At 45.7% G+C, this 19,792-nt stretch overlaps 1 protein-coding gene across 1 annotated transcript in view; it reads left to right on the forward strand.

Annotated features, from left to right (window-relative positions):
* LOC146026016 (sodium- and chloride-dependent GABA transporter 3) overlaps nucleotides 1-19,792 on the forward strand; it is a 176,249-nt gene that overhangs the window by 121,443 nt on the left and 35,014 nt on the right. The window contains exons 8-9 of the mRNA XM_083156324.1: nucleotides 11,149-11,252; nucleotides 14,075-14,199. Of these exons, the coding sequence (XP_083012450.1) occupies nucleotides 11,149-11,252; nucleotides 14,075-14,199 (229 nt within the window). The remainder of the gene's footprint in view (nucleotides 1-11,148; nucleotides 11,253-14,074; nucleotides 14,200-19,792) is intronic.

The raw sequence follows: 19,792 nt of genomic DNA on the forward strand, positions 1-19,792 counted from the left end.
CACTGACCGCACGGAGCACGAGTGGATTTCTCATGTATACACCTCCTCCATCTCTGGGAACCTCCCCCATCATTCGATGGTTGCAGACCATCGAATGCAGGACCGAGCGGTCAGGCAGCTCCCGCGAGCTCAGACCACTCGGGCATTTCTCCGTGCAAAAGCAGGGATCTGGGCGGGCAGCTGACATCCGGCAATGTCATATGTCCGCCCCCTACACGTGCGTCACGGCCGCATTACCATACGTACGCCCAGCGTTTTCATGGGAACGCCCATGAAACGCGGGGCGTATGCATATGTTAATGAGGCCAAACAGCCCTTCACGCCCCTCTCCTCCACCTGTTCGTAGTGTAAACAATTCATGAGGAATTTGGACGTATGTCCCTTTCGCACATGCGCAGATATGCCTCTGCACATGCGCAAACACAAAACATCGGCGGAATGAATGCACGCGGACATATCCGCACCAACCAGAATAAGGGCCATGGAGAAGAGAATGCTCTCTGTTTTATGCAAGTTACTGAAACCATTTGAAGGACAGTACCAAGTAATGAAATATGGAAAAAGACTCATGTTCATAAAAATGGACTACAAATTTGCCATCTAATGCAGCAAAGTAATGGGACTTCTGTAATGGAGAATTCCAGCATTGCCAATTTTATATTTTTCACCAGTAAACTATTACTTTACTACTAAAGGTGATGTTTTTTTCTTTAGAATAATAAATAATTGGTTTAAAATACAGTGCCCTTACTTAAGCCCGCTATGCCCTTGAGTATTGGCTGTAGTTGATGTTGAAGTGATAGTTGTATATTAATATAATGATTGCCATAAGCCACTAGCACTTGGTTACTGCTCCTGCTCTTCTATCAACTGATAATGATCCATATTGACTCAGTACTTATATTTGTTAATGCAGTAGCATGGCATCAAACTTTTATTTAGGAATGTATTCATTGTATTTGCAGACTGCATATTGGGAAAGACACCTACTAACATTATGTCTCACCCATGTAACACATTTAACAACTAGGTTATGCTTCTTACACTTACTGTACTAACACTTTAACCTCTCACTTGTATGGTGCCTTGGGGCATTTGGCCTATGTTAACTTGGGTGTCTTATGCCCTGGACTTGAACCTAAGTGTTAGGGGCCCACGTGTTGATGAGATTACCAGTATGTGGTGGGTGGGCCCATATATTTTTGGCCAAGAATTATGCCAGGCACCTACTGTAGTTTTTGCTGTATATTAAATTTAAAAGTTAGTACCTTTAATTGCATTTGGAAAAAGGGTGTGCAATTTAGCCCCTCTCACATAGGAAGGAGACCTCTAATCCAGTTTTATTTTGTGCACACCTAAGATACAAACATTTTATTACTTATCTAAACTGCAACAGACTTTGCCTATGCTGAAAAGTCCAGGGACAATATTATGTATTATGTCATCTGAGCTATCTCTGTTTGCACAGGAGCTATAGTGTCGATCACTATACTGTATGTACTGTACTATATTGTCTTCCAGGCTTATTGCCCTTTAAGCAGGACAGGGAAGTGTAGGTTAACAGTATGATATGTTGAGAGTCATAATATCCACATTCATCATGTGGGAATAATGTCATAATGTTCATGTGAACCATTTCAACCCTCAATCATGTAGACAGTGATGAAATGTTAACATGTTAGAATGTCAATTTATCATCCCTAGTATCTCCAAGTGACTTAAAGAGGGTGGTTATCTTTGCTGCCTTGCGCCGCAGTAACCCATCTCAACATGACGTTTGCTGCGAATGGGGCTTGCAAGCGTCTCACGCACACGCATGTTCCAATCTCATTAATGGCACACTGAGATGGGATGCTGTAGTACGAAGGCAGCAAACCATAACCGCGGCTCCTTCTGTACCTGCTTATGACTGCTGCAGCGGCTCCAGCTGTGTACTCCGGTACAGCAGACATGAACACAGATCATCTGGCATTCTGGAAGTATTTGTCCCATATCATATAACCCTATCACTACCCTTCTGTCAGTGCAGGGGTATCCTGGCTGTGACTTTGGTGGGCCAGTGGAGGGTGCTGGAAAATGGAATCTCAGGGCTTTGATGCAACAAGAGGATATAGACCAGGGAGAGGGGTGATGGCACAGAAAGGACTGGGGTTTGATTAATACCAGGAACAGGGCATGGGGACTAACTGGTGGTGTTCACCAGGGAGTCCCGAAAGGGACTTTAGGCTTTGCAGAGCCCAACAAGCAGGTCATGGCCCCCTCCCCTGGTCTTTGTATGATGTCTATGATACTGGTAGGTGAATACTGGAGGTCTTGGATGCACTGATGAATGATGGCTTGCTATCGGCCTGGGATCTGATGGTAAGAGGTAGCTTAGGAGCTGGTGGTACCACTGTTGGTCTGAGAACCGAGAAGAATGACTTAGGCATGGGAGCAAGGCAAGATATATTGGCCTGGGAGCCAAGGGAGACAACTATTGGTTAGGGAAATTATGGTAGTAACTATAGGTCTGTGAACCGATGGCGAAGTTCTTTGGCCTGGGAGTCGGTGATGCTGTTAGTGGTCTGTAAACTGATGGCAAGGTTCTTTGGCTTGGGAGCCGGTGATGATGTTAGCGGTCTGGGAACCGATGGAAATATTATAGGTCTGGGAACCGATGGTGCACGTACCATGATTCCTGACACCTTCTCTCTGGTGCCTAAGCTCAATCTCACCTCATAGCCTAATGCTAACCCTCCCACCTGCAGCCTAGCCCTAATGTCAACATTCTGACATTGTAGACATTTCACTAGTTGACATTAATGTCAACAAGTTTCCTGTTGACATTTGAACAATGTCAACGTCATAGCTGTTGATATTGTGGTGTCAATATTATGAATGTTACCATTGTCATCATCAAACATTTGAATGCATCCTTACATTTGAATTGCAGTTGCGATGTAGTATTCAATTGAACATGGCTACAGTGGGCATCTCTTGCTTCACTTGTGGGCTGCTTCTACTCTTGCATTGCTTTGTAGTTCCACCACTTTAGTGGCATTTGAAATGAAGAAAAGCAAAGTCATAGGGCAGTATTCAATTAGGCCAATTCGCCATGTTTTATGGCAAATTTGTGCTACAGTATTTTCGCGTTGGAAGGTGATTTTTTTGTGTCAGAAAGTGAATCACCCTATTCAACGTGCACTTTTCGCCGTCTTGCTAAATGATTTTCGCCGTGTGTCACCGTGTAGCAAATCGCCATCTTTTCATGGAGAAGTGGAAAGTGAACTTTTCAAATAAAGTTGTTTTTTATTTTAAATTTGGTGTCAAAAAATCAGGAATTTTATTCTGTGAATGGGCATGCTATTTTATACATGATTATATATTTAATTTTTTTTTTTTTTTTTACACATAACAGCCAGCAGGGGGCCGGGAGCCAAGAGCCGCTCATTAGATATTCATATATTCACTGCTCCCGATCATTACATATGCACGATCAGGAGCAGTGAATACCCGGTCCCCTGCTGGCTCTCCCAGCTTGTGCTGCCTGGATCCTGGGGAGCCCTCCTCCCCTCCACATACATTCTGAGGCAGGCAGGAAGACTTCCATCTCCCTGCCTGCTGCCATCCCCCGGCTCCCTGCAGGACGCCGCAGGAGTTAAGATTCGCCGTCAGGGGCAACGAGCCCCTGCGACATTGAATACGGGGACAGCAGGGGGACAGCGAGGTTCCGGAACACAGCGACTGTAAAGCGAATCCTAAACAGGATTCGCTGCACATCGCCATAAAACTCATTGAATACTGCCCATACTGTAGAATTGTTATTGGTGTGGAAGCAACAGGACTGAGAGATGGGGAGAGAAGAGAGCAGAATAGAGGATGACAAAGGCAGTGGATATGGGGCAGTGGCAATAGAGAAGGTGATGAATGAAGAGGTGAGGGTGGAGTGATCCCAGAAAGGAGTAAACCATGTCTTCACCACGTTAGTTTTAGCAAGAGCTAAGGCATGCAGGGTGAGATAGAAAAGAGGAAGATGATTATTCCAGAGGTCAAATGGTCAGATTCAGAGAGGAATGCAATGCTGATGTTTACTGAGATGAACCATTTTTCGCAACATAAATGGCTTGAATATTTATCCCTGAGTGCAGCCATATATATGTATATAATAGCTGAAGTCACCCAAATTTAAGTCTTCATTACTAAGGGCCTGATTCAGACCTGTTCGCTTGGCTGCATATACTCGGCCACCGGGATGAAAAATCATACGATGTTCGCTGACAATCTATTGATTCATTTCTCCCTACGTGGATAAAAGTAAGTCTATACTTACTTTTATCCTGGACAGAGATGGACAAAAAGGGGGTAAGTGCTGATGTCATGTGACGTCAGCCGCCTGCCCCACACAGGCGCATTGATTTTATGTAGACGCTCTTAAAATATAAAATGCTGGGAGGCCCCCTGCCCACCCCCCGGACCTCCCTGTACAGAGCGCATGGCTTGGTGAGTGTGAGAGCAGTTCACTACCGAGGTTTGCGCATGTGCCTAATCACGCATGCACAGACCCCAACATCAGTGAGCTGGATCTGTCATGGGTTAAAATAATTACCAGCAGCTCTTCCAACACACCCACGAGGTGTGTTTTTTTGTTTGTAGGGGGAATCTTATCCCTAATCCCTAGCTTTACTTTCTGTTCAGGTTTATAACCACTTTTACACTGCAAGATGGGTTAAAAAAAAAGAAAAAGAGAAAAACACTGTAATGGTGTAACCATTATTGTAGAAGGGTGTAACCATTATTGTAGACTGGTGTAACCATTATTGTATGGTAGGGATCACGAACATGTCTTTTTCATTCTTGTTCGCATCATGTCTTTTCTGTTTTAAAATTAAAATGATGAAAAAGAAAAACCCCACGGGGTGACTTACTCCCAGCTGGGTGATCTATCTCGCTGCGCATTGTGGTAACTTATGAGATCTGTTGCCTCCTCTAATTGAAGGAGGATTATGGTCAATCATCCTGTGTAATGCATTTCCAAAGTCCAATAGATTCAAAACAGAGCAGTCACCAGGCTTCATTCACACAGACAGGGCCACCATCAGGGGGGTGCTGTGGGAACAACTGTCCCAGCCCTGGCCGCTTTAATAGGGCCCGCAGTACTCTGTCCCCACAGCTCACACAGCCGCCAGTCCCTCAGCAGGTTATCAGGCCGCGGCCATCCATCAACCCCCACAACAGTGGCAAGCTGCAGGTTGTTTGCAGCCCTCCGCACAGTCATAGTAATTCAGCACCTGCTGCCCGCTGCCCAGGGACGTTTAAACAGACAGTGCAGTGGGCAGCAGGCCAGGTGACATTCAAATGATGTGGGTGTCAACCCATAGGCTGCCAATAGATGTTTGGAAGCCATACAAGCAAAATAGCCCTGCGAAGGGGGCGGCAGCATTTGCATGCGACGGGCGGGCGCGCTAAAAATGACACTCAACACTGCAAAATTTGCAGCTCTGCATGTCAACCAGAATAACCCCCCTAATGTATTGTTTTAGTGTGTTACTGAGAGTGTGTTAATTAAAGGAAAGAGGGCCTCACATGCATCCCTTGGACAGTTCAGGTTTCCTACACTTGTATAAATCATAATATACTGAGAAGAAAAAAAAACAGGATTTGTGCCACTGCTATGTTATTAGTTCCTGGTGTACTAGTAAGTTCTCAGCTGCATTGGTTCTGCTCTGCGTAGTTTCCCCCAGTGTGGAGGTAATAAGTTCAAATAATATTTGCAGGAAACAAAAAGCTTCATAGCACCCCCTAGTGGCACACCACTGTCACAATTACAGATACAGTGACAGTACAGTACTTTTATTCTATTTCCAGAGTCTTTGCTTTTTCAAAACCTTAGGAGGAGGCTTCATTTTCACTTGACCTATGATTTCTCCTGGCTTCTGCTTCCATTAGAAATCATGTCTGTCAAAAGACGTTCTGTTTTCCAGAAGTGGTGAATCTCCGAGATGTAATCAGCTGTGCCTTATCCGGCATGACAGCGCTCGAACCATTTAAGTCACTGATGCAAACTAAATTGCTGTCTTAATCCTCTTTTGAAATGGAAAACCACGTATAATATAAAAGAAAGAAAAGATGTTATCAATAAAACAACGTGTCTCTGTAGTCACAGTATTAAGCAAATATAGTTGAATGGAAAGAGCCTGTGGACATTTTTGCTTCTTGTTTATCTGTATTGTGTGACAAAAGACTGATTAGGCTTAGGAAGTTATTTTGATTGGTCATTTAAATGCCAACCGCCAAATGCACAAACGCCCGCCTGCAGATTTTGAACGGATGTTTTGTATAAACATCCACATAACTCCCAACTTTGAGGAATCCGGAGGAGGGACACTCACACGCGTGCCGAAAATTTTGGGGCCTAGCTAAAGGGGGCATGGCCTACACGTGCAATGCTTCCGTGAGGCCACACCTCCCAGTTTTCGCCACTGTGGGGCATGAATAGACGCGTATAGCTCCCATGGCGTACTCCCAACTGCCCACCCGCCGCGGGGTCACTACTGGCCTGGGCGGGACGCGGGTACGTCCCCAGAAACCAGGACGTTCCCATGGAAAATGGGACAGTTGGGAGGCATGCCTCTATTTGCAGCTTGCCTGTGGGGCAGAAATCATTTGATGGTTGCCGAATATCGAATGATTTCTCACATGTTTACAGATCTAAGTCAGTTTCTGCTGACTAAGATCTGTGGCGCCTCTGTACAGGACGAGGGCGGGCAGTTGACATCAGGTGACGTCACCGGCGTCACTGGTGAATTTCCATGGGAACGCCTAGTGTTTTCATGGGAACGCCAATGAAACACTGGTTGTTCCCTTGGGCGCAACCCATGTCCACCGCCGTATGCCCCCGTCCACACGGCTGAGTGTGAATAATTGGGCCGGTGAATAATCGATTGACATACACATGAAAATTACTAGATTTGTTACTGAATAATTTTATTCAATGTAAGCGACAGCAGCATTTTTAGCATATATTTTTCACATCTCTCACAGAGATGTTGGCACTCAAAGGGTTAAGGTGGCCATTAGCTAGAACAATTTACATGTGATTTAGACAGTCTCTGCCCCAGTGGAGCTTACAATCTATATTCCCTACCACATGTACACACAGACATTCTAGGGTTAATTTGTTAGGAGCCAATTAGCCTACCAGTATATTTTTGGATTGTGGGAGGTAACCGGAGTACCCAGAGGAAACCCACGCAAGTACGGGGAGATATACAAACTCCGCACAGTTAGGGCCATGGTGGGGATGGAACCCATGACCTCAGTGCTGTGAGGCAGTAATGCTAACCATCCGTACTGCCCCATATTCACATTACACCACATGTAGTGCCCCTAATTCATATTACACCACATAGTAGTGCCCCTTATTTATGTTGTGACACACAGTAGTGCCACTTATTCACATAACGTCACTCAGTAGGGCCTTTATTCATGATTCGCTACATAATAGTACTCCTTATACTGTACATGTATGCAACACAGTAGTCTTGCTTACACATAGGATCCTATGTTTACTCGCAGGAGAGCGATTTTTCGCGACTGCGCATGTGCATAGTTATGTGCAGCCATTTTGTGCGAGCGGCCATGGCAAATAGATTATTCACAGGGTGCTCGCACAAAACGGCCGGGGGATTTGCCCATTTGAACTACAGCATTTCATGGGCGTTCCCATGAAAATGCTGGGCATTCTCATGTTAATTCCCTGGTGACAAGGGTGGGGGTGCACGCAGATCTGAGACACCACCGCATAGAATGATTTCTCCCCTCACCCAAGTCTGCGAATGGATGTTTATGCTAAACATCCATTCACAGCCGTGCCAGGGAGTGCGAAGGGGGGGGGGGGTGGATGACCGTGCGTGCGTGCAGCATCTGATGGATTCACAGCCTTGCGAGTCAACCAGAATAACCTCCATAATGCCCACATTAGTATTGCTTATTCAAATTGCCTATTCACAGTGACAGCATGACATCACATACCGTATGCCGACAAAGAAGCCACTGGGACAGGTTTTTCTGTTGGCATTAGTGTGCAGGGCTGTGGTGGAGGAGGAACTGAGTTCCCCCTACTATTACAGGTGGTGACGGAGAAGGGAGCAATTGTGGTGGTGGAGGGGGATGAGGTTGGTGCTGCCCTTCAGTCAAGAGTAAGTGAAGGGGCAGAGACATGATAATGATGGCCTAAGCTGTTGTGCCTAAGGGTAGCTTGACCCCTAAATTCAACTCTGCCTATAGTAAGAAATTAATTTAAAGGTTGATCACTGCATGTTGCTGAATTTAAAGGAAAGTCCATTTTACATTGAAGCCACTGGCTTATTAATAAACTAACTGTCCTTGCATCGCTATGTATGTTTATGTTAATTATGTTTATTTTTTCATGAGTTAATTTACAAAAACCTCTTGAAACAGGGTTCATGTGAATCATATGGACCAATTGACTCTATTCTGTTAGTAGTTTAGATGTTCATTTGGTACTTGTTTCCTAGCACGGCCACAACGATCATGATCGTGGGCATCGTAATGGAAAATCGGGGGCATCGCGGCCATCGCATGCACTAAAAAAATCGGGTGCGATGGTCGCGACGCGATGCCCGCGATTTCCCCATAGGGAACAATGTTAAATGCCTCAATTTAGCCGCGATGCCCCCGATTTCCCATAGGACACAATGGTAAATGGGCCAGAAACCCCCAAAAACACCCCTGAACAGTGAAATGTCCCCCCAAAAGTATTTTACACCACCCCACGATCAACGCGAACCCGAAGCGTGGCGAGCGCAGCGAGCCCGCGAGGGGCGGCGGTACGCATCCTCCGATCTTTTCATACCCCCACTATCCACGTCGGCGTGGAGTTGAGAATAGAATAGTGTGGCGAGCGCAGCGAGCCACCGAGCCCGAAGCGTGGCGAGCGGACGCGGATACCTGTGAAGCCCGCGAAGGGACGCGTTTACCTGTGAAGGTATCCGCGTCCCCTCGCGGGGCTCGCTACGCTCGCCACGCTTCGGGCTCGGTGGCTCGCTGCGCTCGCCACACTATTCTATTCTCAACTCCACGCCGACGTGGGTAGTGGGGGTATGAAAAGGTCGCTCGCCACGCTTCGGGTTCGCGTTGATCGTGGGGTGGCGTAAACTACTTTTGGGGGGACATTTCACTGTTCAGGGTTTTTTTTGGGCCTTTCTGGCCCATTTACCATTGGTCCCTATGATGATTTGGTGAAATTGAGGCATTTAACATTGTTCCCTATGGGAAATCGGGGGCATCGCGGGTACATTGAGCCATTTAACATTGTTTCCTATGGGGAAATCGTGGCCATCGCGTCTACACCATTTAAGCCTTTTTTAGCCGCATACGATGCGACCGACGCGATTTTGACTGTTTTCAATGCATTTCAATGGGAAAATCGGGGGCATCGCGTCGGTCGCGATTGTGGCCGTGCTAGGAAACAAGTACCATTCATTTTTTTAAACTTAAAATATATAAAAAAAAATATTTAAAAATCTCTCCACCCATAAAGTATACTAATAATGCAGAAAGCCTTGCTATTGTTATCATGCATTATGGTCAATTTAAATACAAACCAAGTTAGTCGATGTGTAAAGTTCTAGTATAGGACTCCTTGGCTTATCATTATCCATGTTGTCTTCAGTACATACTACAAATTAACTAGTTTCTTCTTTGGATTTTCTATATGTCGGCAATGATGGAAGATCCTCCAACCCTATTAGAGAGTGGTTTACATTGTCCAGCAGTGGAGCTTACAATCTATATTCCCTACTACATGCAAGCACAGACATTCTAGGGTTAATTTGGAAGCCAATTAACCTAGCAAGATATTTTTTGGTTTATGTGATGAAACCGGAGTACCTGGAGGAAAGCCACGCAAGCACAGGGAGAATATACAAACTCCACGTGAACCCATGACCTCAGTGCAGTAAGGCATTACACCGTACTTGCTGCCCATAAGATCAGAAAGAAAACCGAAGGCTGTTTAAGCAAGAGGTGACATAAACCACCGAAGGGATCTGAGATGCTGTCACTTGGATTAGAAAGTTTCTAGGGTGTTCTGACAAGGATAGGAATAGCCAATTAGGGATCAGGGGAGGAGTCTTAGGAGTAGGCAGGAAGTCAGGTGATCTTCCTCTTTGGAACAAAATTCCCCACACTCCCATCCCTGTTTTTCTATTTCTTGGCGGCGGTAAAGAACGGTGCTTGTTTACATGGAAATCTTATGTAGATAGTGGGGTGTGCTCTCCCGACATCGATATATCGTTAGCCCATTGACCCTGGACAGGGGATGGGCTGCTCCATCCGCACGGGTAGGTTGCGATGGGAGAGTTGAACACCAACGATGTCTCAATGGTGTGTGTTAATCTTTCCCCCTCTTTTCTATGACTTTTAGTGCCGCCAGCCTTTATAGTCAGATATAGCTGTCAATTAATAAATTTGACATTCTATTTGAAACGCCAGCACTTGTGTCTGTCTCGTTATTTTAGTGTTACGTTTATGGTTAAAGGTTTAGATACGTTGTTTAAGTGTATGCATAAAGGTTACCGATGGTGAGTTTATTACTTTTTTTAGGTAAAAAATACAGGACAAAGTTTTATAAAGTGTACTAATGTGTGAGTTTACTTGATTCTGCATTTATTTAATTATGGAATTTGTGTTTGTGTCCCGCTACTGTGTTTATCTTGTCAATTGGTTCAAATGTTTTCCATAAAACTTTTTAAAAAATGAATACTTAAAAAAAAAAATTGTGTTTGCATTGAATTTATGCAGCACATCAGATCTATATTAATAATGCTTTCTAGGTGCACACAACAATGTAACCTTAGTGACATGTTCTGTATTCAGCTACAAATATATTATTGTTTATGCAAAGTGAAAAATCAGTTCTTCAGGTCCAACTAGATTCTCATTGTTCCCTATGTAGGTCAAAATGTACTTTGCTTTTATGTTGTCAAATTTTCATTACAAAGATCTAAACCGCTTTATTTTAGCCTAGTTGAGCTTGTTAACTTACTTTTGTGCTTTTCATATTTGTCTATATAATTGTAACATTTTCCATCCATTTTATCAGACTTTTTTCTAATTGTTATTTTATCCTGTACTTTTTGCTTACAGGTTTGGGTAGATGCAGGAACACAAATCTTCTTCTCCTACGCCATCTGCCTGGGATGTTTGACAGCTTTGGGAAGTTACAATAACTACAATAATAATTGCTACAGGTACAGTACCATCCATTGCAGATACATTAGAGACAGGGACATCTTAACAGCATTGTAGGCCCTGTGAACAGCAATTAACTGGTGCTGCTACACACATTCATGGGAACCAATAAAAATATAATCACATCTGCACATGTTACATGTTACATCTGCCCCACCTGCAGTGCACATGGGGCCTTATTCTGGTCTGTGCGGCCGGAGCCGAATATGCGGCCAGGACCGTGCGTCCTAAACCCCGCCTTCCGTACGGATCGCTCACTCCGTCCGAATGCGGTAAGCCGCTGACCGCACGGAGCACGAGTGGATTTCTCATGTATACACCTCCTCCATCTCTGGGAACCTCCCCCATCATTCGATGGTCGCATACCATCGAATGCAGGACCGAGTGGTCAGGCAGCTCCCGCGAGCTCAGACCACTCGGGCATTTCTCCATGCAAAAGCAGGGATCTGGGCGGGCAGCTGACATCCGGCAATGTCATATGTCCGCCCCCTACACGTGCGTCACGGCCGCATTATCATACGTACGCCCAGCGTTTGCATGGGAACGCCCATGAAAGGCGGGGTGTACACATATGTTAATGAGGCCAAACAGCCCTTCACGCCCCTCTCCTCCCCCTGTTCGTAGTGTAAACAATTCATGCGGAATTTGGTCGTATGTCCCTTTCGCACATGCGCAGATATGCCTCTGCACATGCGCAAACACAAAACATCGGCGGAACGAATGCACGCGGACATATCCGCACCAACCAGAATAAGGGCCATGGTTTTGTCCATTAGAGAGTGATTGTGCCTTTGCGAGTGAACCACAATAACCCCCAGTATCTGTTAAACTGTTCAAGGGCAATACTATTTATGCATAGGTCAGAACAATTACTGCAAAGTATTTATACACTCAATACAACAGTATTTATACACTCCTATTAACTCAGTAACTTACTGTTGTTTCCCAAATACAGTAAGCAAATATAAAGCCAGGCTGAATGATTCCATGGAGGGATATATTTTCTTCTTGGTCATTACAGCTGTTGCATAGGTGGCTATGTCTAAATTAGCCTCATTGTGTGATTCAGTAATTAGTTCTAGATCACAATGTCATTTATAGAGGCCAGAAGAAATTATGCTAATGGACAGATGTATCAAGCTTCAAAAGTGATAAAACGGAGAGTGATAAACAGCCAGCCAATCAGCTCCTACTTGCCATGTCACAGGCTGGGTTTGAAAAAATAACATTAGGAGCTGATTGGCTGGCTGTTTATCACTCTCCAGTGTATCACTTTTTGAAGCTTGATACATCTGGCCCTAAATATGACAATCTCATTAAAAAACATGAGTCTTAAATATATTTTGTTGGCTACTTGCTCGGACATCCTCCCTTGTAGGCAAAAGTTATATTCACTCGGCGGCACTCAGAAGACTTGTAAGTGGTTAGACAATCAACATTTCAAAGAGCGTATGTGTCCAGATGATGAGCATACGCCATCAAACAATGAGTGAATAAACCAATTACAAGTGTATATATATATATTTATAATCGTTTTTTACACAACATTTTTTATTTGAATTTATATAACAAATTTTTCCATGTCTCACATTGATGTTGGCACTCAAAGGTTTAAAAGTATATATACACTGTATTGTCATGGTGTCAGATATTTTTAATATACCTTTTTGGGCTACGATTGCCTCTAACAGGTTAATATTTTATATGGTGTAGTTGATTTGTGCTCTTTTTAGTTGGGGGAAAAAAATGTTACTACTCTGCTATTGTGGGAAATAATTGTAACATTTAGCTTTAAATATATACTTTTGTCCTGCTTTATGTAACATGCCAATTTGTACTGCGGGTGTACATACGGTGCAATGTACTTTCTATTCAATCCCGATTTGCTCAAATCGCACGCTGATATAGTCTTGCCTGCACAGTCTATTTTTCTATTATTGTATAAAAGGAGGAATTTAAGGGGTTCTAGCTAACTCCTTTTCAATATAACCAGTTATTTATATAGCGCACACATATTTTGCATCACTTTTATAGAACATTTCACTGGTCACATCAGTCTCTGACCCAGTGGAGCTTACAATCTATATTCCCTACCACATATACACACAGATACATTCATACTAGGGTTAACTTCTGGTGGGAGCCAATTGACCCAGAGGAAACCCACACAAGCACAGGAAAAATATACAAACTCCACACAGTTAAGGTTGTTGTGGGTATTGAACTTATGACCTCAGTACTGTGAGGCGGTTATACTAACCCAGGAGCGTAACTAGATATTCGTTGGCCCTATAGCAAAAGTTTGTGAGGGCCCCTTATTTAGCAACTGATGGTGATAAATGTATGTAAAATATATTACTTAGACAGTAAAGATGTGCCCCCTTTAGCTCCGGGTCCCATAGCAGTTGCACCCCTTGCACCTATGGTAGTTACGCACACCCTTGTACTAACCATTGAAAGTCCATATACAAAGGACTAGTGAAAAAAGCAGCAAGTCTCACTTGTTGATAATACATATGCAGGACATAATAGTTATTATTAATTAGGGGGCATTCAGTCGGAAGCTAATTCACCTACCAGAAAACATGTGATAGGTATCAACTGTGTATTATTGTATCAACTGTGTATTATTGTATCTAAATAAGACAAGATAACACTGCACTGCGCTCATATCTTCATAGGGTGGTCACAGCTGTTCATTTTCACGCTCAATTGTCAGCAGTCACTACAATTCATTAGCTGAATGTTAGATGCTAAATTACATTTGGAGCAATGATATTGCTTATAAAGCTGATTGGGCAATGTCTGCTTTACTCCACAGAGACTGCATCTTGCTTTGCTGTTTAAATAGCGGTACCAGCTTTGTGGCTGGATTTGCCATATTTTCTGTCCTTGGGTTCATGGCTTATGAGCAAGGGGTTCCAATTGCGGAGGTTGCAGAATCAGGTATGTGTCAATACTGTAAGATGTACAGCCAAATCCTTTGCACAACTAGTAAATTATATTTAGTATAATATACCTTGCACTGAACATGATAAAGGTAATGAAATCTGCTGAAGCTGTCTATGACCAGATAACTGACACATGTTACCATTCTGTACAATGACTTTAGAAGTGATTGCACAGTGCACTGAGGGCCTAATGCATGTACGCAATGCAGATGCAATGGCGCGATTATCTGAAGACATCTCATGTGCCACAGACATGTGCACGTGGCAAGCTATCTTTTGTAACCACCAAAAAAAAAACATAAAAACTACACCAAGAAGTATATTAAACATACATCTATTATACAATTTAATGCAAATCACTGGCCAGTGAAAAAATTCAAAATTCATATTAAGGGGCAGATGTATCAATCTGCCTATAACGTTTTTTTAAATAACGAGTCCCGCTTGTCCAGCATAACGTGGAGAAGCGGGCAAACGTTATAGGCAGATGTATTAGCAGGGGCGGATTGGGATGAAAAACCAGCCCGGGAAACTACTAAAAGCAGCCCTACAAAAGGGGTGGAGTCAATGAAAGAGGTGGAGTCATTTAATGAGGGGAATGCAGGGGAACCCCTTATCAAAAGCAAGAGCCCCCTGCCGCCTTGTACAACACACTACAGGACTGAACTGGGGGAGAGGTGAAAGGTGAAGAAACAGGGAGAAATGTGAAAGTGAGAGGAAGAGCAGTGGGAGACGTGAGAGGAGTGAACAGTGGGAGACATGTGAGGAGAGAAACAGGGGGAGATGTAAGAGGAGGAGAGAAACGGGGAGACGTGAGAGGAGGAGAGGAACAGGGGGAGACGTGAGAGGAGGAGAGGAACGGGGGAGACATAAGAGGAGAGGAACAAAGGAATAGGGGGAGATGTGGCAGGAGCAAAGGAATAGGGGGACACGTGACAGGAGCCAAAATTATGCCACATACAATAAGTCAAAAATCACACGGAATGAGTCAAAATTCACGTTATGGCATCCAGATTGAGTAAAAATTCACATTATGGCACACCGAATAATGCAAAATTCTGTTATGTGGTGGGAGGGGGTCTCTTCAAGTGTAAAGGCCCCCCTCCACTAGTGCACTTTGGAATGTTTTCATCTGATGCAGAGCAATCAAATTAAACTGTAAAATGGAGGTAGAATCTACCTCCATTTTACATCCCCTCTCCCCCAGGATCCAGATAGCAGCATCTCCTACCATACATACTACACACACTGCCGCTGTCATACATATATACTACACACACTGCCGCTGTCATACATATATACTACACACACTGCTGCCCTCATTCATACATACTACACACACTGCCGCTGTCATACATACATACTACACACACTGCCGCTCTCATTCATGCATACTACACACACTGCTGCCCTCATTCATACATACTACACACACTGACGCTCTCATTCATACTACACACACACTGCTGCCTTCATTCATACATACTACACACACTGCCGCTGTCATACATACTACACACTGCCGCTGTCATACATATATACTACACACACTGCCGCTGTCATACATATATACTACACACACTGCCGCTGTCATACATACATACTACACACACTGCCGCTGTCATACATATATACTACACACACTGCCGCCCTCATTCATACATACTACACACACTGCCGCCCTCATTCATACATACTACACACACTGCCGCTCTCATTCATACATACTACACACACTGCCGCCCTCATTCATGCATACTACACACACTGACGCTCTCATTCATACTACACACACACTGCTGCCTTCATTCATACATACTACACACACTGCCGCTGTCATACATACTACACACTGCCGCTGTCATACATATATACTACACACACTGCCGCTGTCATACATATATACTACACACACTGCCGCTGTCATACATACATACTACACACACTGCCACTGTCATACATATATACTACACACACTGCCGCTGTCATACATATATACTACACACACTGCCGCTGTCATACATACATACTACACACACTGCCGCCCTCATTCATACATACTACACACACTGCCGCCCTCATTCATACATACTACACACACTGCCGCCCTCATTCATACATACTACACACACTGCCGCCCTCATTCATACATACTACACACACTGCCGCTCTCATTCATACATACTACACCCACTGCCGCCCTCATTCATGCATACTACACACACTGCTGCCTTCATTCATACATACTACACACACTGCTGCCTTCATTCATACATACTACACACACTGCCGCTGTCATACATATATACTACACACACTGCCGCTGTCATACATATATACTACACACACTGCCGCTGTCATACATACATACTACACACACTGCCGCCCTCATTCATACATACTACACACACTGCCGCTCTCATTCATACATACTACACCCACTGCCGCCCTCATTCATGCATACTACACACACTGCTGCCTTCATTCATACATACTACACACACTGCCGCTGTCATACATACATACTACACACACTGCCACTGTCATACATATATACTACACACACTGCCGCTGTCATACATATATACTACACACACTGCCGCTGTCATACATACATACTACACACACTGCCGCCCTCATTCATACATACTACCCACACTGCCGCCCTCATTCATACATACTACACACACTGCTGCCTTCATTCATACATACTACACACACTGCCGCTGTCATACATATATACTACACACACTGCCGCTGTCATACATATATACTACACACACTGCCGCTGTCATACATACATACTACACACACTGCCGCCCTCATTCATACATACTACACACACTGCCGCTCTCATTCATACATACTACACCCACTGCCGCCCTCATTCATGCATACTACACACACTGCTGCCTTCATTCATACATACTACACACACTGCCGCTGTCATACATACATACTACACACACTGCCACTGTCATACATATATACTACACACACTGCCGCTGTCATACATATATACTACACACACTGCCGCTGTCATACATACATACTACACACACTGCCGCCCTCATTCATACATACTATACACACTGCCGCCCTCATTCATACATACTACACACACTGCCGCTCTCATTCATACATACTACACCCACTGCCGCTGTCATACATACATACTACACACACTGCCGCTGTCATACATACATACTACACACACTGCCGCTGTCATACATACATACTACACACACTGCCGCTGCCATACATACATACTACACACTGACGCTCTCATACATACTACACACACTGATACTCTCACTCAAACATATATACATCCCACCACACCACATGTCAAGGCACTTTGAGATCACTACCTGATATCCTCTGGCTCCTGGAGCTGCAGGCCGGGCTGCTGCTGATGTCTCCTGGCTCCTGCTTAGACAATTTGAGCAGTCTCCCGAGTCCCACTCCCAGTGTCTGGCCAGTCGCATCCTGGTGGCCATGCTCTGGGGACCGCAGGTGGCTGCTGATGGCTGGGGGGCGCTGGATGAGCAGGCAGCACCTCTTCGCCTCCCTCCACACCCAGCAGCAGCGCAGTAATACGGCCCGCCCCCACTGTCACCGCCTCTGCCTATCATTGTTATAGGCAGGCACCCGGTCCCTGCGGTGGATGTGAGGTCCGCAGCGGGGTCCCCTGTGGCGGATGGGACCCTGCCTGTGACCTCACATCCGCCAAAGTAATCACAGCAGGGAGAGAGCATCTTCAGTACTGCTCCTCCCTGCTTTGCAGAGGCCACTGGCTCCCCCCTAAGCTGCCAAATGTCACTGTCAGTGCCGAGGCAGAGCCAGAGGTAGGCACACTTGAATGTCCTTAGGCCGGCTCTGCTGCTGGGGATCAGAAGGACAAGAGCACACATACGAAAATACCGCGGGAGGAGCTGCGTGCGTCCGCACACGCACAGCAGCTCTCCCGTGGCCATTTTTAATCAGGGCAAAACGCTGCACCGCTGAGGTCGCGGTGGTGCTGTCCGCGGTGGCCCAGCCAGGGGGGGAGAGTGGCCGGTTCTGGGGTATTTTGAACCGTCCCACCGGGAAATAGCCCGGTTTCCCGCCAGCGCCAATCCGCCCCTGCTGGGCGACATTAAATGTGAACCCCTCCTTTGGCTGAAACAATGTGGCTGAGGTGCCTTAAGATGCACCTTAAGGTGCCGCTTATACACACACAGAATATCCCCTGGGTTGCAGCTTTTACACACACACACAATCCTCCTGAGGTGCCGCTTGCACACACAATGCTCCCTGAGGACACGAAGGATGTGCCCTGAGGTATTACTTTAATGCAGAATGCGCCCTGAAGTACCACTTACAAGCAGAATGCCCGAGGTGCCAGACACACACAGAATGCCCCCTAAGATGCCGCTTACACACACTTATTTGCAGAATGCCCACTGAGTTGCTGCTTACATACAGAATGATCCCTGTGGTGCCCCTGACACATAATGTAACCCAATAGTGGTGCTGACACAGAATAACACACCCCCACCCCCACCCCACCTCACCCCACCTCATAGTGCTGCTTACACAGAATGTCCCCAGTAAGACTCACCGCCCCGGTACTCGGCCACTGCTTCCTCCTCAACTGATGCTGTTATCAATGCTGACCTTCACTGAGGAGAGCAGACAGGCCGTGGCTGAGCTTGTCCCTGAACTCTATGCCACCGGCGCCGCCCACGCCGTTGATAATCTTCAGCCGCGCGAGCCGAGCAGTGCTGCGCTGCCTAAGGAGCTCAGCTGAGGGGCAGGCGGAGAAGTTAGATGTCACTCACCAGGGCCATGGGAGGAGCTGTGTGCGGCCGTGCATGCGCACCAGCCCTCCCATAGCCATTTTAACTTTGGGCACAGGCACAGCCGAGGCTGGCCGCGGCCATAATCAATTAGGGCATATTGCTGCGGCCGCGGCCGCTAACCGCACAGATGGCAGTTCGGCGGGCCGTGGCCCAGCCGGGGAGAGTGGCGGCCACTTATTCTCTAAAATGTGCCGGCCCACCGGGAAACAGCCCGGTTTCCCGGTGGGCCAATCCGCCCCTGTGTATTAGCCCCCCAAAGCCGATAAGGAGAGCTGTTATGCCCAGCATGAACGGCTCTCTTTATCGGCTCCCCCAGCGCCCCGTGCATGCACACTCGCGGCTTCCCTTCCCCCGCCAGCTTTCTGGGCATGCGCGAGATCTCGCTAAAACCGCGAGATCTCCAGCACAGCCCAAGCCAGAAGCAGGTCTAGCGTTGTCCCCACAGTTGGGGGATAGGACAATGCTAGCCAGCCACTAAACACTGGGGGGGATTGCAGGGGACAGCCCCACCGCTGCCACTAGCGCACGTTAGGTGTGCTTGTAATACATTAGGGAAATCGTAATCCCCCCCAGTTAACCAGCGTTAAGTGCATTTCTGCACTTAACGCTGGTTCATTCATCTGCCCCTAAAATAGATAACACATACATAACATAAATACTCTCCATAAAACTCCCACTGCTGGCCAACATCTTATTTTTGTTAATAATATTATTGACACTTTATTGGGGATTATTAGGGATATT

Source organism: Crinia signifera, chromosome 8 (assembly GCF_055691185.1).
Source record: "Crinia signifera chromosome 8, ASM5569118v1, whole genome shotgun sequence".
Lineage (NCBI taxonomy): Eukaryota > Metazoa > Chordata > Amphibia > Anura > Myobatrachidae > Crinia > Crinia signifera.